The following is a 22,542-nucleotide window of genomic DNA, read 5'->3' as shown; positions in this document are numbered from 1 at the left end:
ATCCCAGCTACTCAGGAGGCTGAGGCAGGAGAATTGCTTGAAACCCGGAGGCGGAGGTTGCAGTGAGCCGAGATCACGCCACTGCACTCCAGCCTGGGCGACAGAGCGAGACCCTGTCTCAAAAACAAACAAACAAACATACAAAACAGCAGTAAATTCTTGGAATGGAGAGAGACACAAGAGTAGAAAATACAGGAAAATATAGAAGAGACATAGGGAATTAAGCAAAAAGAACTAATGTTAAGTGGAATCCCAGAGGAACGAAGGCGAACGTAGCCAAAGCAATATTTGAAAATTGCTGAGTTTTCTAAAACTAATAAAAAATATTTTCAAGTCATTAAGTAATGTTGAACAGCTCATGTGAACAATGTTGAACAATCATATGTGCTGACATCATCAGCATAATCTATGTTGTAGAACGGGTCCCTAAGACAATCCCCTATCTTCAATAAATTGTAAGCGAAAAAAGAGATGAAGTAGAAACCTGGAGTGTAAGAGAGTTAAGAAACAGACCATCCAATCACAATATGTGCACTCTAATTGGATACTGATTCAAACAGCTGCACTAGGAAAAAGCCATTGTGATATCCACAAGACAATGGGGAGCTTGAACAGTAATCAAATATGATATTATTAGAGAATTACTGGTTTTGTTTGTTTCATTTTGGTCTGACAATGATTTTGTGATGACATTAGAACAAAAGTTATCTTTTAGAAATATTACATATTTACAGATGAAATGGCAGAATGGAATAATAATATATTATATATATAATATATAATAATATAGAAGTGGTAAGTTAATGGGGTTATAAATTAAAGGCAATTTGCCATGAATTGTTGCAAGAGGTGATGGATGTGTGCCAAGTTCATTACACTGTTTACTTTTGCCTGTGTTCAAAATTCTCCATAGTAAAGTTTCATACAATTATTAGCGAGCTTGCTTTCCTTGTTAATCAGCCAGTTTCATAACCCACCTTTTACTCCAGTTTTCAAGACGGGGTAGAACTAGAGAGAAATGTCATATGCTTTAATTTTATAAGAGGAAAAGCTTCAGAAATGTAAGACTTCCATTGTACCTAACAAGTTTAACATGTTAAAGAATTTCAGCGACATGGAGCATGATGCAGGCTTAATGTGGAATCTTTTCATAGTTTGCTCCATTTTATTTGATAGCATCCATTACAGTAACTTTTCAAGGTGCCACACTTCAAAATAAACCCAGGCAAAAATAACAACCTACAGTTTTTTCTCTAATAATTAAATGTATTTATTTTTGAGACAGAGTCTCACTCTGTCACCCAAGCTGGAGTGCAGTGGAGTGATCTCAGCTCACTGCAACCTCTGACCCTCAGGTTCAAATGATTCTCCTGCCTCAGCCTCCCGAGTAGCTGGGATTACAGGAGTGTGCCACCACGCCCAGCCAATTTTTGTATTTTTAGAAGAGACAGGGTTTCACCATGTTGGCCAGGCTGCTCTTGAACTCCTGACCTCAAGTGATCTGCCCACCTTGGCCTCCCAAAGTACTGGGATTACAGGAGTGAGCACTAGGCCTGGCCAACTTTTCATTAATTTAGACTTGGCCTGTTCCAAATTAGGTATTTTCCCCATACCATGTATTCATCATAGTATAGTATCTAGAGTTTCAAGTTAAATGTTTTTCTTTTCTCTTTTTTTTTTGAGGTGGAGTCTCGATGTCACCCAGGCTGGAGCGCAGTGGCACAATCTCGGCTCACTGCAACCTCCACCTCCTGGGTTCAAGTGATTCTCCTGCCTCAGAGTAGCTGGGATTACAGGTGCCTGCCACCACGCCCAGTTAATTTTTGTATTTTTAGTAGAAACGGGGTTTTACCATGTTGGTCAGGCTTGTCTCGAACTCCTGACCTCCACTGATCCACCCACTTTGGCCTCCCAAAGTGCAGGGATGACAGGCGTGAGCCACCGTGCCCAGCCAAGTTAGACCTTTTTAATACTCTCTTTAAAATATGCCTTAGCACCACATTCTAGAAGCTTAGGAACTCTGCGATGGGGGAAAATTTTTTCAATACATTCATCTTAGAAACATGAATAATGCTTTTAATCTAGCTTTGGCTCCACTGAGTACTGAAAGGGCATGGATACACACACAGATAACATAAAACATGAGCAATTACATTTAAAAGATAAAGTACCTTTTTAAATAATTTGTGATTTGATATATCCTGTATCACAGATACTACAGGTTAAAGATTCTATCTACAGCAGATACTTTCTGAGAGTTGCTACATGGGAATTCCAGAGGAACACTGTAATGTTTATATTCTTTGGAATCTGTATCCACAAGTAATTGAATTCATTGTGGAAACCCAAATAAGTCTTTCAAGTATTTAAAATAAATTTTCCAACCTCATACCAAGATGAAAAGTGATTTCTGGTCAAGTTTTCATTCCTTTCCAAGTATATATGTAAAGAATTTTTCATTAATAAGGCTTTACATACAATCATACATAAGCCATGAGCTGTTACTTCCTGCTGATAGCTTTAAACTGCTTAAGCTTTACTTTCTTATTAAACACTAAGGAGAAAGACTCTTCTGAGGCATATGAGAGACAGTCACCTTCTGGCTTTTTGTGGAAAATTTAACAGCCAAATTTTATCTAACTTAATGATAAAACCTATACTCAAGTAACTCAAGTACTCAAATTTGTTTTTGTTTTTGTTTTTTTTTTTGCCGAGATGGCGTCTTGCTCTGTCACCCCAGGTGGAGTACAGTGGCGCGGTCTCGGCTCACTGCAACCTCTGTCTCCCGGGTTCAAGCAATTCTCCTCCCTCAGCCTCCTGAGCAGCTGGGACTACAGACACCTGCCACCACAGCTGGCTAATTTTTGTATTTTTAGTAGAGATAAGAGTTTCACCATGTTGGCCTGGCTGGTCTTGAACTCCTGACCTCATGATCTGCCCGCCTCGTACTCCCAAAGTGCTAGGATTACAGGTGTAAGCCACCATGCCCAGCCAAATGTGCTATTTTCAAAAGAAAGGAATCATGGCTGGGCATGGTGGCTCACACCTGTAATCCTAGCACTTTGGGAAGCTGAAGTGAGCAGATTGCTTGAGTCCAGGAGTTCAAGACCAGCCTGAGCAACATGGTGAAATCCTGTCCCTGTCTCTACAAAAAAATACAAAAATTAGCTGAGAGTGGTGGTGTACACTTGTAGTCCCAGCTACGCAGGAGGCTAAGATGGGAGGATAGCTTGAGCCTGGGAGGTGGAGGTGGCAGTGAGGCTGAGATTGTGCCACTGCAGTCCAGCGCAGCCTGGGCAACAAACTTAAGACCCCATCTCAAAAACAACAACAACAAAAAGCCATGATCTAAAACTACTAGGTATCAACAGATTAATCATCTAAAAGCATTGCTTTTTTATTATCCCTTTGTACAAAAACCATCAACGGGCTGGGCACAGTGGCTCACGCCTGTAATCCCAGCACTTTGAGAGGCTAAGACAGTAGATCACTTGAGGTCAGGAATTCGAGACCAGCCTGGCCAACATGGTGAAACTCCACCTCTACTAACATACAAAAATTAGCTGGGCATGGTGGCACCTGTAATCCCAGTTACTTGGGAGGCTGCGGCAGGATTATTGCTTGAACCCAGGAGGTGGAGGTTGCAGTGAGCCGAGATTGCACCACTACACTCTAGCCTGGGTGACAGAGCAAGATTCCCTCTAAAAAAAAAAAAAGTCTGTAGATTTAAAATTAATCACATAATTAAATCTGATTCTGAAAAGTAAAACAGCCTAGTGTCAAGGCTGTCCTACAAATTACCAAAAAGAAAAGAAAATGCTAACACATACACATACTTTATGTGCTTAAATAACCATTTTACACCTAGCACCAACCTAAAAAAGGAAATATCTGACTAAATATCTGTGAACAGAAAAAAAAAAAATTTTCATTTAGAAACCCTTAAGTGGTTAATGCTTTTTAAGCTTTTTAAATCAATACGGATTTCTAGCCCAACAAAATAAAGAACAAATGAAAAATGTCTTTTAAAGACATTGCCTGTACAGAAGAACACTGATATTTGTTTGTTGGTGTCAAATGTGTAATCCAATAGCATAGACACAAGGACACAGAATTCATTTGCTTCATAACAATGCTGAGTTTCTTAAAATATCCCAAGCAGAACCCATTATAATTTCTGACATAAAATTTAAATGGGAAAATTTTTTAAAGTACTACAAACTCTAAATCTGAATTTTGAGTAGCAAAAAAGGTAATAACATGCCACAAACACCGAAAGGCAACAGTTAGAGAAGTAACATTTACTTTGCGCCAGGAGAATGCTCTGACCTAGCATTTTCCTACATCCCTCGCTTAATCCTCACGTTGATCTGATCATGATCCCCATTTTACAGATGAAACGGGGGCCCCAGGAGACTGAATACCTTGTCATGGAGCCAGTCCGGCTCAAGTCTGTTTTTAAACACTATACTACTTGTTTCTTTTTTTGTTTTTTTTTTTTTTGAGAGAGTCTTGCTTTGTCGCCCAGGATGGAGTACAGTGGTGTGATCTCAGCTCACTGAAGCCTCTGCCTCCCAGGTTCAAACAGTCCTTGTGCCTCGGCCTCCCAAGTAGCCGGGACTACAGGCATGTGCCGCTATGCCTGGGCCTTACTTGCTTCTTAAATAGAAAGTTACTCCACAGAGGCCAGGTGCGGTGGCTCATCCCTGTAATCCCAACACTTTGGAAGGCCAAGGTGGGCAATCACCTGAGGTCAGGAGTTTCAGACCAGCCTGGCCAACATGGTGAAACCCTATCTCTACTGAAATTAAAAAAATTAAAACGCTGGGTGAGGTGGCGGGCGCCTGTAATCCCAGCTGAGGCAGGAGAATCGCTTGAATCCGGGAGGCAGAGGTTGCAGTGAGCTGAGATTGTGCCACTGCATACTAGCCTGGGCGACAAGAGCAAAACTCCGTTACTCCACAGAGAACGTAATGGAAATTAAATTTTAACATACAGCTGCCCCTTGAACAACATGGGTTTGAACTGAGAAGTTCATTTACACACAGATTTTTTCCAACCAAACTTGGATTGAAAATACAGTATTGTCACCGGATGCAAAATCTGCTCATGCACAAGGTGGAATTCTCCCATGCACGGGCTCCATAGGACTGAAGGAGTGTGTGCAGATTTGGGTGTACGTGGATGGTCCTGGAACCAATTTTCTGCATATACTGAGAGACAGGTATGTCTACTTCCCACAGGAAGCGGGGAGTTCTCAAAAGAGATGTGAAGGAATACTGGGAATATCACATTTTAGTTAGAAACAGGATTTTTTGAAAACAAAAATCAAATAATATTTTTAAAATGCAATCCATTGATGTCATCATATTTGGTTTGGAATACCTAAGAATGCAGTGACTGAAATGTCTGTTCTAAAAACATAAACATTTTTTGTTTCAACCCACTTTAATGTATAAGTAAGAGAACTTCGCTTGAAAAATACAAATATACATATTCAAGAGCACTACCAAATTCTGAAGCTTAATGTATTCACTGCCAACGTATTGTACATAACTAAAAGTCGTTTTAAATGTTTTCTAAACAGGGAGTGATGTGGATATCAACAACGGTTTCATCCTAAAACTGAGTTTTAGCATTTGTTTAGTATAGTTTACCTATTTACTTAAAGCACATTACAATAATCTTTCACCTGTTCCTTGTGGCTTATGTTTATTTTCATTTTTTTTAGAGAAGGAATCTTGCTATGTTGTCCATGATGGATTCAAAATCCTGGGCTCAGGAGATCCTCCTGCCTCAGCCTCCCGAGCAGCTGGGACTATAGGTGTGTGCTGCCACACTCCACAGCTGATGTTTTAATAAAGTGCCACTGAGTATCAGACTGATCAGACTGAAAACATCCCAGAACTTCAGACCAGGTTAAGGGGGGGCCAATGAGAAGATCATGAAAAGTGACATCAGATGAAAGCTGAGATCTGTGAAAGTTTCAAATCAGTTTTTCCAAGTAGTCCACAGACAGTTTGATAGGATAAGCCCAGTTCTTTACATAACGTAGCAGTCATCATGTTTGAGTACTAATTGTTCTCTTCTCATTGGTTTCTGTGAAATTTGCTGTTCTGTTACTTTTTAAAGATTCTAACAAGTTTTTGACTCTTTCATTTGCAGACCTTTTTCTTTTCTTCTTGGTAAGGGACCCTCTGTTTGGAACAGATGGTAGCAATACGGCTGCCAGCCCCCAGGGCTGATTACTTGATACGGAAGGTCGGTGGGCATCTTCCTGTTGTAAAATCCAGGCACTTTCTTGGGCCAAATCTACAAATTTTTGCAGCTGGCTTTGACTTACATTTTTGCTTATGTTAAGAGAAGTTTCAAATGGATTCTGAATGTACAGAGGAGAAGAATCAGGTTTGTTTTGCTCCCTTCCCTATAGATGATTACACAGAAGAAAAAATGAGTTACTGTACATGAAGGGCTTAAATATAAAAACAGTTAACTCAATAAAATGTCAAAACACATAAAACACCAGCATTAACTTTACACAGTAAAGAAGTTCCTTCTCAGGGGACTGAGTATGTATGCATGCTGGGTGTGGGTACTTCTCATTTTTTGTGGTTTTCTTTTCCCAGTTGTAGTTTTATGAGTGTCCTTTGAAGAAATAACTTAGGCTTATCATCTATGGATGATGATGTCATTGCTCAGAGAAGAGGTATCTGGACTAAGTCAACTGACAAAAGCCTTTTTAGTATGATATAACTTTTACCTGACAAGGTAGAGCATGAAAGGAGAAAAAAATGATTAAAAATGGCAGAAAGTAAGATGAAGCTATATTTATTTCTGAGACTTGCTAAAAGCATACCTATTATGGTAGAAAAAGAAACACAAAATTAGAAACCTTAAATTAAATATATTAATTAATGTTTCCCAAGTATGAGATGAGGAAAAAAGAGCAGGAGCAAAGGATTATTCGTTATTTATTTAAAACACTAAAAAGTTTCCATTATCTTCCTATAGATCCAACCACAGGGCTCTGCCACATAAGATAGTATCTCACAGAAATAAAAAAGACACCTGTAATCCAAGCATTTTGGGAGGCCGAGGGAGGCAGGTGGAACACCTGAGGTCAGTAGTTCAAGACAGGCCTGACCAACATGGTGAAATCCCATTTCTACTAAAAATACAAAATTAGCCAGGTGTGGTGGCGCATGCCTGTAATCCCAGCTACTTAGGAGGCTGAGGCAGGAGAATCACTTGAACCCAGGAGGCGGAGGCTGCAGTGAGCCAAGATCGTGCCACTGCACTCCAGTCTGGGCAATGGAGTGAGACTCTGCCTCAAAAAAAAAAAAAAAAAAAAAAAAGAGAGAGAGAAAGAAAAGCTAAAGCTATGAATCATATGACCAACATAAGCCATTAGTCTATATATCTTTTCCTCTTTCAAATGATACCATAAATATTACTTAATTAACTATTACAAAGCCAATGGTCAAAATTCCCCAATGTGAGCAGCAACTATTTATTCCCTAACTTATTTCATGCTTAGCATCTCTGAGCTTTGGAGTACAAAAAGGGTGACAAACTTTGTATGCTTATGACTTTTTCCTTCTAGATTGCATCTGCAAAGCTTTCTGAATGAATCCTTTCTCCTCTCCCCAATCTTTTAACAGAGTCCACGAGGAGGGTAAGAGGGAAGGATAAAAAGAGAGGTGAAGAAGTAAGGAGAAAGTATATCTGGGTTTGTGTTTTATGAAGCCAATCTTGTAAGTTTTGTAATCAAGTAGTCAAATGCTAAACAAAATAAACCCAAATAGCGGGCTATGCCAAGTTATCTCCCACTTGTAAACAAATTTTGTCTAGGCTTCTGCCTGAGTTTCTTTTTTGAAAGAAAAAATGTCTTTCATCCCAGGTGCTCAGAAGAATCCAAATCATAAGTTCATTTGCTCTAATAATAAAAAAAAAAAAAAAAAAACCTAAATCCTAAGGGCTCAAATTGAGGGAATCACTGAAATCTATCTTTGGGACTTAAATTTATTCCATAGACACAAATCCAGTTTAAAAACAGCTGTATGTAAATAATATTTTTCAGGAAACTTTCTAGAATGTATTCCATATTGTGAGGGAAACAGTATTACACTAAGTGAGGAGAGAAGTCCCATGGCATAATAAGAAGGCAGATGCTAAAGAGCTAGCTTTTGTCCTTTGGTGTAAAGGGATGACTGATCTTAAAACTTAAGTCATGTAACTTCTCTGGACATCAACCTCCTTGTTACTACCAATTACTATAGAAAAGAAATAAAATAACATTTATTAGAGTGTTTTGAAAACAGTTAATTAAATATTACTACAGTGGAAGACCAGATACTAATAACTAAATAGTGAAACATTATTTACCTGTCGAATATTTATGGAATTTTTATTGAAAGCAAAATTGCCGAAGTACTCAAAAAATTCCTTCAGTAGTAATTCTGTAAGAAAATAAAACAAGGAAAATCAGAGGAAAGCCTATTTCAATCCAAAAAGGATCAAATAAACAGAAAGACACTTACCTAATGTTTCTGTGTTCCCTGAAGGTTTAATTCTATTCAAATCATGAACAAATGTGCAGTTGTTGCCTTCTATTATACATTTATCTTCTGCATCTTAAACACAAACAAAAAATACTTCACATATTTCCCCTCCCTTTTTTTTTTCTTCTTGCCTAAGAGTCTTGTTCTGTCATTCAGGCTGGAGTACAGTGGCATGATCTCAGCTCACTGCAGCCTCCGCCTCCCGGGTTCCAGCAATTCTCCTGCCTCAGCCTCCCGGGAAGCTGGGATTACAGGCACATGCCTCCACGCCCAGCTCATTTTTGTATTTTTAATAGGGATGGGGTTTTACCGTGTTGGCCGAGCTGGTCTCGAACTCCTGACCTCAGGCGATCTGCCTACCTCATCTCCCAAACTGCTGGGATTACAGGCGTGAGCCACCGCGCCTGGCCTATTTCATAGATTTCAAAGATATTCCCTACCTCAGAATAAAAATCTATGATTTAAATAAATTTAAGGCCAGGCGCAGTGGCTCACACTTGTAATCCCAGCACTTTGGGAGGCTGAGGCGGGCAGATCACCTGAGGTCAGGAGTTCGAGACCAGCCTGGTCAACATGGTGAAACCCCGCCTCTACTAAAAATACAAAAATTAGCCAGGCATGGTGGCGTGCTCCTGTAATCCTAGCTACTGAAGAGGCTCAGGCACAAGAATCGCTTGAACCCAGGAAGCAGAGGTTGCAATGAGCCGAGATCACGCCACTGCACTCCAGCCTGGGCAACTGAGCAAGACTCCATCTCAAAAAACAAAACAAAACAAATAAGTTTAAATAAATTTCTACTCTATTCTTTATTTAAATCATAGATTTTATAAATGATTGAATAATGATGATTGAATGATTTAATAATGATTTAATTTATAATTTCTTGTCTATGATTTAATGATGTTAATTTCCCTATGGGATAACTAATCTCAAATCTTTTTATCTTCTTTTAATGGAGTTAAATTTAAAAAAAGATTTGAGACTAGTTATGCCACAGTGAAATTAACATTACATTTAATTTAGCATACTAGAATTATTGTCTTTCAACAACCCAATGATTCGTAATCAATTTTTGAGGTAATCAGTTTTCTAATAGTAGATGAAAATGTAGGGAGTTCCCCCATCTTTCACCAAACCAAATTTCAGCACTATCTCTAGTCAATACTTAACTTACATATCCAATTCCATTCTTACCATTTTCATACATGACACAAACTGAATGCTAACTAAGAAAGCTTCAGGTAATTTCTAAAATGTCCACTGTAGAGTAACTGGAATTCAGTAATTCAGCAAAACGAACTCAATGACAGCACATTAGACTCAGGCATTCACCTTTTCTACCAGTATTTATATCTTTAGAGGTAATCATTTTCATAAATACACAACCACCATGAAATCCCTGGCCCACACTATCTGCAATAGATAATATGTTGTTTACAAGAGCAAATTCCCACTCTTCAGAAATCTCATGAATGGCTACTTCTTATCTGAAAGCATTTCATAATTTCAAACTGGTTCTCCATCCTTTTTGTTCCATTCACCATCTGACTTATCTGACTGCATTCTGACTGTCTGTATGCTGTCCACTCCTCTGCCCCAGTCTGGAACTACAAAGGCCACTATCCTATTCATTACTGCCCAACTCCCCACCACTGACCTGCCCGCAACGAGCATCTAGCATATAGCAGGCATATAACCAATCATCTGAATGATTGCTGATACTTTATTTTTTTATTTTAATTTTTTTTTTTTTTTTTTGAGATGGAATCTGGCTCTGTCACCCAAGCTGAAGTGCAGTGGAGTGATCTTGGCTTACTGCAACCTCCGCCTCCCAGGTTCAAGTGATTCTCCTGCCCCAGCCTCCTGAGTAGCTGGAACTACAGGCAAGCACCACCATGCCCGGCTAATTTTTATATTTTTAGTAGAGACAGGGTTTCACCACGTTGGCCAGGCTGGTCTCAAACTCCTGACCTTAAGTGATCCACCCATCTCGGCCTCCCAAAATGCTAGGATTACAGACGTGAGTCACCATGCCCAGCCCTGATATTTGATTTCAAATGCCTATAATCACCAGAGAGATAATAAGCCTCCTATAAATTTGTCTCCCATTTTTTGTGTTTATTATTATTTTTTTGTCAAGACCTGGTTACTTGCATAATTTATCAAAAATTATTCTAGGTTCTAACATTTTAATAGCACATTTTATGTGCTCTACTATACAATTTATAATATGTTGAAGGAGCTATATAAAATGTGTGTGTGTGTATATATATATTTCTACTTAGATCTATTTTTAAGGAACCTGGGCACATGTTTTACTACTTCAAGTAATTAACAGTTTATGTTTTTTGTGAGGCAGTGTCAGTCACATATATTGATGCTGTTTTAATTGCTGTGTCTTTTTTCAGGAATGAATCTTCAAAGAAAGCACTAAGCACAGAAGTAAATGTAACAAAAATAGCAAAACCAAAAAGCATGGAAAACACAAGAAAATGAGACGCATGAGAGAACACGGTGGAGATTATAAGAAAACACAATGAAACAGGGCAATTCAAGAGGAACCAAATATGAAAGTTAACATCATGGTACATCTTGCCCAGTACAAACAGCCCTCAACTTTAAAATGTTATCCAATCATTTTGAAATCTATATAGTGAACTCTTACTGTGAAGCCAATACTATGCCAGGAACAGAAGACGCAGAGATGAAGCAAAGACAGCCAGCCCTAGAAAAGCTTGACAACGCTGAGGCAGGCAGATAAAAGAACTACAACAATCTAACAGTTGTTACAATACACGTGTGTACCACGGGCTTGGAAAGCAACAAAGCACTACCCACTGGGAGGCAGAGGACGGCGAGAAAAGACCTAACAAATGAGATCCTGTACTGGGTTTGTCTGTCTTTTCTGGCTTAACCTTGAGATTCTCCATAAAAAAAACCGGGGCCAGGGGGAGGCTGGGAGAAGGCCATTTCAGGCAAAAGCATGGAGCAATGAAAAAAAGCATAAAACATCAAGCATCATCAAGGAGTTCAAGATTGGCTAACGCTCCCCACTGGTATACAGGAATCAACGTAAGAGAAGAGGATGAAAAGGAAGCTGACAAAGGGCCCTGCACACAATGTGAAAAAGTTTGGTCTTTATCTTAGCTTAGGTTCTAAATAGTAGTTTACCAAGTCCTAGAAGTTCTGGAAGGTATTCTAGGAATTCATGCTGCCTTCTATTAATAAACAAGCAAGGAAGCAAACAAAATATTTTTTTCTTTTAAAAAAGAACAAATTGCTACTTTATTTGTGTATCAAGTAAGTGGTATAGCTTAGCAGAAATGAAATGACTGTACACAAGATTCAAGTCACTTAAATGATTAAACACCGAGACTCAAGATGGTTTTGATTGTTTCACAGTTTAAAATTGTTTCCTCCCTTAGGTTTAATGTCCACCAATGTTGAACTACTGGTCAAAATCAGAAAGTATAAAAACTATGGATTTTGGAGAAAAAAAAAAAGGATAAGGAAAATGTTGATAAATTCTCCTCAAAATGATCTTCACCCAATTCTTAATATTCATTAATCTAAGACAAGTTATTTTGTAGCAACTTCAAAAACCATAGGTGATGGAAGGCAAAAAATGTATCAAATTTTGCTTGGCATTTTTTGACAATTAGGCATCTACAATGTGCTATATGCCGAGACGCAACTGTAACAACTAGCCTGAAAAATTCTCTTACCACATTTAAAAACTACTGCAAAAATTTAAAAACAATCAAATGTGATGTTTCAAGTGAAATATTAAAGAATTCCAAGCTAGTTTTGCCTGTTTTGATGCTATGTGAACATATTTAAATGTATTTTAAAGTAGATTTGGAATTAAAAACTCAACAGGTCATTTAAAATTTGTCCACGTATCATATTCTTTTCCTAAAATAATTAGTGGAGGCTAGGCAAGGTGGCTCACACCTATAATCCCAGCACTTTGGGAGGCCGAGAAGGATTGCTTGAACCTAGGAGTTTGAGACCAGCCTGGACAATATAGTGAGACCCCAGGTCTACAAAAAGTTTTTTAAAAGATTAGCTGAGTGAGTGGTGGCACAAGCCTGTATATCCCAGCTATTGAGGAAGCTGAGGTGGGAGCATCACTTAAGCCTGGGAGGCAGAGGTTGCAGTGAGCCAAGATTGTACCACTGCACTCCAGCCTGCCTACAATGTAGAACACAGTGGCTCACACCTGTTATCCCAACACTTTGGGAGATCAAGGTGGGAGGATCCCCTGAGTCCAGTTCAAGACCAGTCTGGGAAACATGGCAAGACCCCGTTTCAACAAAAAATTTAAAAATTAGCCAGGTATGGTGGTGCATGCCTATAGTCCCAGCTACTCAGTAGGCTGAAGTGAGACTACCTGAGCCGGGGAGGTCAAGGTTATAGTGAGCCGAGTTTGCGCCACTGTAATCCAGCCTCGGCAACAGTGCAAGACCCTTTCTTAAAATAAATAAATAAATAATAAACAAAATTTTAAAAAATTAGTGGACATTTAAAAAAAAGATAATAGAAATTTACTGAAGGACTGCAAAACAGAATAATACTATCATATGTATTTGTGAAAATCACTCTCTTAACTAAGAATAGATTGGTGGGAACCAAACTGGAGATAAGGGAGAAAGACAATGTAAGTCTTCACAGGCAGAGGACAACAGGGCCTTGACATGGGCAGGGGTACCAGTACTTGTAAGACTGAAGGGAGCAATCAAGATGTTTAGGAGTAGTCTATACCAAGTTCAACTTTCTTCTGCTCCTCCTTTCATAGCTTCTACTGTTTCTCAGTTTCTGAACTCCAAAAGTTCCGTGACTTTTCCCCACGATGGTTTCTGTGAGAGTAGCATTAAGCATCACTGCACACAGCAGGAGTGGAAAAGGAAGTGCTACTTACAGGTAGTTTAATGGTGGAGATCTGCCCATATCTTACGTATCGCTTACCTCTCCACTAGATTGTGAGTTATCTGGGAACACTGTTCATATCCCCACTGCTCCAATAACACCTGATGCATAGGAAGTAATCAGTAAATACTGAATGAATGACACTAAGGGACGAAATGAGCACAGATATTGATGCTGCCCTCTATTTTAATCTCAAAAGTGAGATAAGTGACCACCACTCTACTCCACTGAAAACTTCCCGTTTTCCCTTAACCTATCAAATCTAGCTTTATTTTATTTTATTTCATTTTATTTTATTTCTTTAGGCTAGTCAAGTGAAGCAGTGGGAGTGGAGAAGAAACACAGAAATTTGTAACTGGCTGTGATCAATTAGTTGTAAACACAAATCAAGCTTTTTTTGAGGTCGATTTCAAACAATATCAACACTTACGGTGTTGACAGGAAGAGATCACTTCTAATGTGGAGAAGGGAAGGTAGCATGGAAAAAATAATTTAGACTGAGAGAAGAGAAGGCAGATTCCAGGCAGAAAAACGGTGTGAACAAAGAGCTAAGATGAAATGTTACAAGGGTAATCACAGCACTGGCTGTAATGTGGGACACATAAAGAGGAGTAGAGAAGAGGAAGGAAAACTGGGCCGTGTCTAGACAGCTAAAGATTTTAAACACCAAGCTACATAAATACTTTGCCTTTTAAGGTCATTTTAAACAGGAAGATTCAAGAAAGCACTTAATTGAATTATCAGGCAGCAATTACATAAGATGGGTAGAAGACAGAGTATGCATTTGTATGTATGTACCCCTTAATTATCTTCCCTTTAGCATTTACAATTGCAAGATTTCATAGCATAACTTCTCCAGCAGGCCTCAGCGAGGCTGAGGCACAAGAATCGCTTGAACCTGGGAGGCATTTATAAAATCATTTATAATACCAACGATATAGTATGTCAAATTTAAAATAAGGCACCTAAGACTGCTTATAAGCTTTTCATTAAAAACACATTTAGAATCTTTGAAACATCATGAAACAGTTTTAATATCTCTAATACAAGTCTAAACATAAGTTCCAATTTGAAAGTCATCTCTGAGACTGTGATCCAATCAAAAGTTGTATCTGAAAAAGGTCATTCTAGACTTGGTCAACTAGGGGGGAGCTCCAGCTATCTCACAACTGCTGTAAACAACCTTGCCAACTGATACACAGAAAACAGAACTCTCAAAAAATTTCGCTAAAGGTATATAAATTTAGCTGAAGGCATATAAAGGTATATCAATAAAGCTTAAAAAGCTAGCTAAAGGCCCTGGCTTCCCAAATCATCTGTTCTTATGACTCCGGTAGGCTTTAAAAAAAATAAATAATAATAATAATAATAATAATAATAAGTTTAGAACCACAAGGCTTTGAAAGTCGAGACAAATTTTATGACTAATAAACAAATAGATGGGGCTTTGGTAACACATGGTAATTATATTTACTCATAACATCGGAAAAAGAAAATGGAGAAGTTTCTTTCTAGTCTTACCTGCTAGGGTTTTTAAGGAATCTAGTGTTGGAAGAATAGGGGGTGATCTTCTCTGGAGAAAAAAGATGACCATCATTGTAAGGGAGAAATTTGTAATCCATGCACCAGGAATACTACTTGTTAGCGAATGTGCTCGAGCCCAGCATCGTATACCGAACACCAAGGCTCTCACTCTTGAGTCTAGGGCACCATATATATAAAGGAGTTCAGAACTTGTCAAGGCAATCCTTCAAAACATAAAAATAAGAAAATTTTTCAAATCCCCAAATTATAAACCAAAGGTAAAATTAAACATATGCCAAGAAACATATCTAAATATCCTACTATATCTGAATGTATTCAGAACATCATGATTAATCAAAAGCATTATGAATTTGCAATAGATAATTTAATATGAATAGCTGAATATCAAATACATTCATTCCCATTAACATATCCTCTTAAAATTGATAATTAAAATGTAAGCTGGGCACGGTGGCTCATGCCTGTAATCCCAGCACTTTGGGAGGCCGAGGTGGGCGGATCACTTGAGGTCAGGAGTTAAAGACCAGGAGTTCAAGGCCAACAAGGTGAAACCCCTTCTCTAGCTGGGTGTGGTGGCGTGCCACTGTAATCCCAGCTACTTAGGAGGCTGAGGCACGAGAATTGCTTGAACCCGGGCGGCAGAGGTTGCAGTGAGCCAAGATCAAGCCACTGTACTCCAGCCTGGGAGACAGAGCAAGACTTCGTTTCAAAACAAGAAAGAAAGAAAATGTGGATCTAGGGCCAGGCGTAGTGGCTCATGCCTGTAATCCCAGCACTTTGGAAGGCCAAGGCAGGCGGATCACCTGAGGTCAGGGGTCGAGACCAGCCCGGCCAACACGGTGAAACTCCACCTCAAACAAAAATACAAAAATTAGCTGGGCATGGTGGCGCACGCCTGTAATTCTAGCTACTTGGGGGGCTGAGGCAGGAGAGTCACTTGAACCCCGCAGGCAGAGGATGCAGTCAGCCGAGATAGCGTTATTGCACTCCAGCCTGGGTGACAGAGCAAGACCCTGCCAAAAAAATAAAGAAAAAAAGAAAGAAAGAAAAAGAAAGAAAGAAAATGTAGATCTAGAACTTACAATTTTTATTTATTTATGTATTTTTTTTTGTTTTTTTTTTGAGACAGAGTCTCGCTCTGTTGCCCAGGCTAGAGTGCAATGGCACGATCTTGGCTTACTGCAAGCTCTGCCTCCAGGGTTCAAGCCATTCTCCTGCCTCACCCTCCCCAGTAGCTGGGACTACAGGTGCCCGCCACCATGCCTGGCTAATTTTTTTGTATTTTTAGTACAGACAGGATTTCACCGTGTTAGTCAGGATGGTCTCAATCTCCTGACCTCATGAGCCACCGGCCTTGGCCTCCCAAAATGCTGGGATTACGGGCGTGAGCCACCGAGCCCGGCCTAGAACTCAGAATTTTTAAATCAAAGTTTCTAAACATGATTTAAATAATAAGTAAAACACACAAAGGCTCTTTATACTTATTAATAAATGGCTGGGCACAGTAGCTGACACCTGTGATCTCAGAACTTTGGGAAGCTGAGGTGGGCAGATGGCTTGAGCCGAGGAGTTCAAGACCAGCCTGGGAAACACGACAAGACCCTGTCTCTACAAAAAATACAAAAGTTAGCTGGGTGTGGTGTCACACACCTGTAGGCCCAGCTACCTGGGAGGCTGAGTTGGGAGGATCACCTGAGCCCAGGGAGGTCGAGGCTGCAGTGTACCAAAATTAAGCCACTGGACTTCAGTCTCGGTGACAGAGTAAGGCATCATCTCAAACATACATACATACATACATACATATATATATATATATATATATAATTGGTAAAGACAAAAAGGCATTTATTGGCTGGGCACTGTGGCTCACGCCTGTAGTCCCAGCATTTCAAAGCAGGAGGATGGCTTGAGCCCAGGAGTTCGAGACCACCCTGGGTAACATAGGAAGACCTTGTCTCTATAAAAATAAAATATATATATATAAAAGAAAAAATTTAAAAAATTTAATTAAAAAAAATAGGCGTGGTGGCATGCACCTGTAATCCTAGCTACATGGGAGGCTGAGAAAGGAGGATTGTTTGAGCCCAAGAGTTCGAGGCTACAGTGAGCTATGATCACACCACTGCACTTCAGCCTGGGCAACAGAGTGAGAGACTGTCTCTAAAAAAGTAAAAATAGAATTAAATTAAATTAAAAATATTAAGTTCCTACTGATCAAAACGTGTCTTGTAATTTCTCCAAGAACCAACACATGGTACAAAAAATAATTTAACAGCATCAAGTTAAAACTGTCTCTAAAATGGCATTTACATCCTGAGTTTAAAAAGAATAGAAGAAAAAAGGCCAGGCGTGGTGGCTCACGCCTGTAATCCGGCACTTGGGAGGCCGAGGTGGGCGGACCACCTGAGGTCTGGAGTTCAAGACCAGCCTGGCCAACATGATGAAACCCTGTCTCTACAAAAATACACCAGCATGATCGCATGTGCCTGTAATCCCAGCTTGGAAGGCTGAGGCAGGAGAATTGTTTGAACCTGGGAGGCGGAGGTTGCATGGCAGTGAGCCAAGATCCTGGCACTGCACTCTAGCCTATGCGATAGAACAAGACTATGTCTCAAAAAAAAAAATAAATAAATAAAAAGAAGAAACAGCAACTTAGAACTTCATGGTGATTAAGTGTTTTATGTATGAAAATGAAGCTAAATTAAGCTAAAAATATATATCAAAAAGTATAAGGTATCTGATATAAAGAAAATAACATAATTAGAAAGATAAATGCCATTTTGTCCTATTTTACATACTATAAAGAAAATATAATAATGATAGAAAGTACAGTATTATATTTTTATATTAAAGTTTGGCAAGAAATCACAGACTTTACTCCATGAGTTTTACTTGAGAGAAATCCACAGGTACTTAGGATTGGTTTGTTGGTAAAGATTCGAGTTTAACCAAAACTGCTCTAGTTTTGATTTTCTGAATCTATTTTCAGTAATGATTATTTATCTAACAAATAACATAGTGAAAATGAACTCATGCAATGAGAAGTTAAGAAATAAACTTCTCAATTAAGAAATTTTCCCTACTGTGGGCCAGGCTCAGTGGCTCACGCCTATAATCCCAGCACTCTAGGAGGCCAAGGCAGGCGGATCACTTCAGGTCAGGAGTTCGAGACCAGCCTGGCCAACAGGGTGAAACCGCACAAGAATCACTTGAACCCGGGAGGTGGAGGTTGCAGTGAGCCAAGATCACGAGCCACACTGCACTCCAGCCTAGGCAACAGAGCAAGACTCCGTCTCAATAGCAATAATAATAAAAAAATGAAATAAAGAAATTTTCCCTGTTGTAAGTCCAGGAAAGTCATCAGTACAAAAGAACTTATTCCCATCCCACTTTTTTAAGCAAACAAATCACTAGGATAATACAATACATATAGGATGAACAAAAGCCATCCAGTCTTAAGCTCTTCCAACCACTTTTGGACCGAAGTAAAGAGGACATATGTCTAGTACACAAAGTTGACTATATATCTGGAGGCAATTCAAAGGTCAACTTCAAGTTGTTATTTTATTTTCTAAGTATTCTTAGAAGACTTGTACTATACATAGGCATCTTTCTTTCTTATTTTACTTTTTTCTTTTTTTGCCATCAGAAATTTGTTCTAAAAAGTAGGCATCTTTCACACTACACACTACCTGTCTCCACAAGTAAGAATAATGAAATACATTTCTTCTCAGAGGTTAGATACGTGAACATTTTAACACAATATCCTAGCACCGTTTAGGAACACCAAATTATCAACAGGTATAATATAAAAGATTTTTTACTTTTCAATCCAAGTGTTCAAATTTTTAAAAAATTATTATTCAAGCATGTTTAAGATTACAACGCCACTGTTTCTGTATGAGAAAAACCAAGCCATTACATTAGAATATTCATATTTAAAATAATAAACATAAGAGATCATACTTATTGTTCGTAGTCAAATCACACTGAAATCCAGAGGCCTGGTGTGAGAACCTCACGAGTGGACACCGAGCATTTAATATTTTTTGCACACCCACACAACCAGGGCCGAAGTGGTCAAGGCACTCTCCTATCACAGACAGGATCTTCTGAGTTGCAATTCTTTCTGAAGGAACATTTTTCACTTGAAATTCCATCAGAAAATTTCCTGAGGTCTGAAAAATAAACACATTTCTAAATAGGAGCTTTTGGTAAAAAACAATTTTTAAATAAGCTTTTGTAAAAGGATGCTCTAAATCATTGCTGGCAAAGCAAAACAAAGTAAGAAAAAAACAACTCACAAAACAAAAACGCTTCAAGAAATCACAGCCCAAAGCAAACTTAAAAGATCCCCAGTTGCCTTTTGTTTCTCCAGAATATAGAGAAATACGAAGCACTAACTTGAACAATCACTGGTTTTTGTAATTAACTTATGAACTACAGTATATGAATCATAAAGTAATATTATGCATAGAACCATTCACTCTATAAATTCAGTAAACATATACTTGCCCCTTCCTAGTTGGCCATTATATTTTAATCTATGCTATAAACCCACAGTAGTAGTTAAGTACAGGCACAAGAATAGCATATCAGTAGAAGAAAAGAGACCAGGCAGTATAAATAGGCTTGTATATAGGAATTTAATATTTAAGGCTGCAAATTACTAGGCGAAAATTCCTCTTCAACAAATGAGTTAAGTGGCCATCAAAAAAAATAAACCAGATCCTTTAATACTAAAACTCGCCGGGTGCAATGGCTCACGCCTATAACCCTAGCACTTTGGGAGGCCAAGACGAGTGGATCACTTGAGGTCAGGAGTTCAAAACCAGCCTGGCCAACATGGTGAAACCCTGTCCCTATTAAAAATACAAAAAAAATTAGCTGAGTGTGGTGGCGGACACCTATAATCCCAGCTACTTGGGAGGTTGAGGCAGGAGAATCACTTGAACCTGGGAAGTGGAGGTTGCAATGAGCCAAGATCACACCACTGCACTCCAGCCTGGGCAACTGAATGAGACTCCATTTCAAAAATAAATAAACAAATAAATTACTAAAACTCAAGTAAATTCACTGAGCACAATGGCTCACGCGTGCAATCCCAGCACTTTGGGAGGCAGAAACAGGAAGATTAACTTGAGGTCAGGAGTTAAAGACCAGCCTGGCCAACATGGTGAAACCCTGTCTCTACTAACAATACAAAAACTAGCCAGGCATGGTGGCACGCACCTGTAAACCAAGCTACTCAGGAGGTTAAGGCAGGAGAATCACTGGAACCCGCAAGGTGGGCGGTTGCAGTGAGTCGAGATCACACCACTGCACTCCAGCTTGGGCAACAGAGTGAGACTCCATCTCAAAAAAAACAAAACTGAAGTAAATTAAACATGGATCAAAGACTAAAATGTAAAACGTGCATCAGTAAAGCACTACAAGACAATGAGTGAATGCTTTTACAATCTTAGAGTAGCGAAGGATTCTGTAAGCATGACACAAAAGAAGTAATATGACTGCATAAAAAATTAAAACCAACTTAAGGCAACGCACACATTACTACTAAAGGACAAAACAAATAACACATGTCATACAAACTGGGAATTTATGACAGTTTTAGGCAAATGAAAGGAGGAACCCATCAAATTCTAAAAATGGGCAAAAAAACAAAAAAAAAAAAACAGAAAAAATAAAAATGGCTAAAAGCCATAGTAAAAGTTGTACACGTTTTCTAGAAACTAAATAGAAATTAAAACAGCAATTAGATTTTTTATTTTTCAGCCCAGCAAAGACAAACAGGTTGGTGACCAGAACTAAAGGGTATGGGAAAACATGTATACACTGTTGACGGGCGTGTAAACAACCGACATACTTCTTAAAGAACTTGTCCTTATCTACTGAAACTTGTATACAATGGCTATTAAAATGGTTAGAAATTATGTCAAAGGAATACCTGCATAAATGAGCCAATTCACAAAGATGTTCACTTACTGCAGTACTAGTCATGTGGTACACACCTTTTGGGAGCTTTATCTAGTTTAATAAGGTTCCCTATCAACTACTATTCCCTCTTCTAGAATTCATTCCTCCTAAAAGGATGAAGGCTGCAACAATGTTTATCATGGACATCTACCCCCTTCATTCTGGCTGAATGGACTGGGCAAAGACAGCTGATCTAAGCACTGTAGGAGTGTACCCCACATTCATTTGGGGGTCTCTTCTGGGAACTGGTTACTGGGAACTGGAATTAAAGTTCAGAAGCAACCATGTGGCTAAAATATCTAACTCAGAAGCTTTGGGGCAGCCATAAAAAGAAATGAAATCAAGCATGAAAAAGAAATCAGTGGGGGTGGGGAGGAAGGAGTTAAGGACAGAAAGAAAGCAATAAATGAAGCAAAAACATGTAGACAGAAACAGAACACATCCTAGGTTGTTTTGTTGTTGTTTATGAAACAGGGTATCATAGGCTGCCTGTGGTGGCTGTAGTCCCAACACTTTGGGAGGCCGAGGCAGGTGGATTACTTGAGGTCACGAGTTTCAGATCAGTCTGGCCAACATGGTGAAACCTCGTCTCTACTAAAAATACAAAAAAATTAGCCAGGTGTGATGGTGCATGCCTGTAGTCCCAGTTACTCGGGAGGCTGAAGCAGGAGAATAGCTTGAACGCAGGAGGTCAAAGTTGCAGTAAGCCGAGATTGTGCCCCTGCACTCCAGACTGGGTGACAGAGTGAGAATCCAAAGGAAAAAAAAGAAGGTATCACTCTGCCACCCAGGCTGGAGTACAGTGGTGCAACCACAGCTCACTGCAGCCTCAACCTCCTAGACTCAAGCAATCCTCCAGCCTCAACCTTCAGAGTAGCTGGAACTACAGGTACACACCACCACACCTGGCTAATTTTTTTATTTTTAGTGGAGATGTGGTCTCGCCCAACCTATGTTGCCCAGGCTGGTCTCGAACTCCTAAGCTCAAGTGATCCTCCCGCTGCAGCCTCCCAAAGTGCTATGATTACAGGCATGAAGCACTGGGCCCGGCCACTTCCTGGGTTCTTGATGGTTTACACTTCTTACTTCTAGTCTTTTCTTAAGACTCATCCATATTCCTGGCCCTGGGCTCTATGATGCCTCCTCTACTTCTTTATTTGTTTAAGCTAGTTCGTGTTATTTCTGTTATATACAATCAAAGAATATTCACTAACATATAGTTGGCAATAAAGAGGGGAAAAGTTCCCTAGTGGTCCAGTGCCTAGGATTTGGCACTTTCACTGAAAGAGGAAAAAAAAAAGATACCACCCTCATTATCTAACAAAAAGAGTACTAGTTAAATAAATTATGGTACATCCATTCAATGGAGTATTTTGCAGCCACTGAGGGTGATATAGTAGATTAAACTGCCAAGATACTACTAATGGGGAAAAAAAAATGAAGTTATAATTTGTATAGATAAAGTTACTATCTGTAAAGATTATGTTCTGGGTTTTTTCTTTAAAAAAAAAAATTTATATACACAAAGGAA

General features: G+C 39.1%; 1 protein-coding gene across 1 annotated transcript in view; it reads right to left on the bottom strand.

Annotated features, from left to right (window-relative positions):
* Positions 1-5,293: 5,293 nt before the first annotated feature.
* The window catches only part of MTPAP (mitochondrial poly(A) polymerase), a 37,857-nt gene continuing 20,608 nt past the window's right edge, over positions 5,294-22,542 (bottom strand). Inside the window, exons 5-9 of the mRNA XM_010357042.1 lie at positions 19,002-19,213; positions 15,012-15,238; positions 8,541-8,633; positions 8,386-8,459; positions 5,294-6,424 (exon numbers count right to left, since the gene is read on the bottom strand). Of these exons, the coding sequence (XP_010355344.1) occupies positions 6,062-6,424; positions 8,386-8,459; positions 8,541-8,633; positions 15,012-15,238; positions 19,002-19,213 (969 nt within the window). The 3' untranslated portion in view covers positions 5,294-6,061. The remainder of the gene's footprint in view (positions 6,425-8,385; positions 8,460-8,540; positions 8,634-15,011; positions 15,239-19,001; positions 19,214-22,542) is intronic.

Source organism: Rhinopithecus roxellana, chromosome 11 (assembly GCF_007565055.1).
Source record: "Rhinopithecus roxellana isolate Shanxi Qingling chromosome 11, ASM756505v1, whole genome shotgun sequence".
Taxonomy (NCBI): Eukaryota; Metazoa; Chordata; class Mammalia; order Primates; family Cercopithecidae; genus Rhinopithecus; species Rhinopithecus roxellana.
Note: the sequence above shows the minus strand (reverse complement) of the source record. Positions and strands in the feature narration are given on the sequence as shown.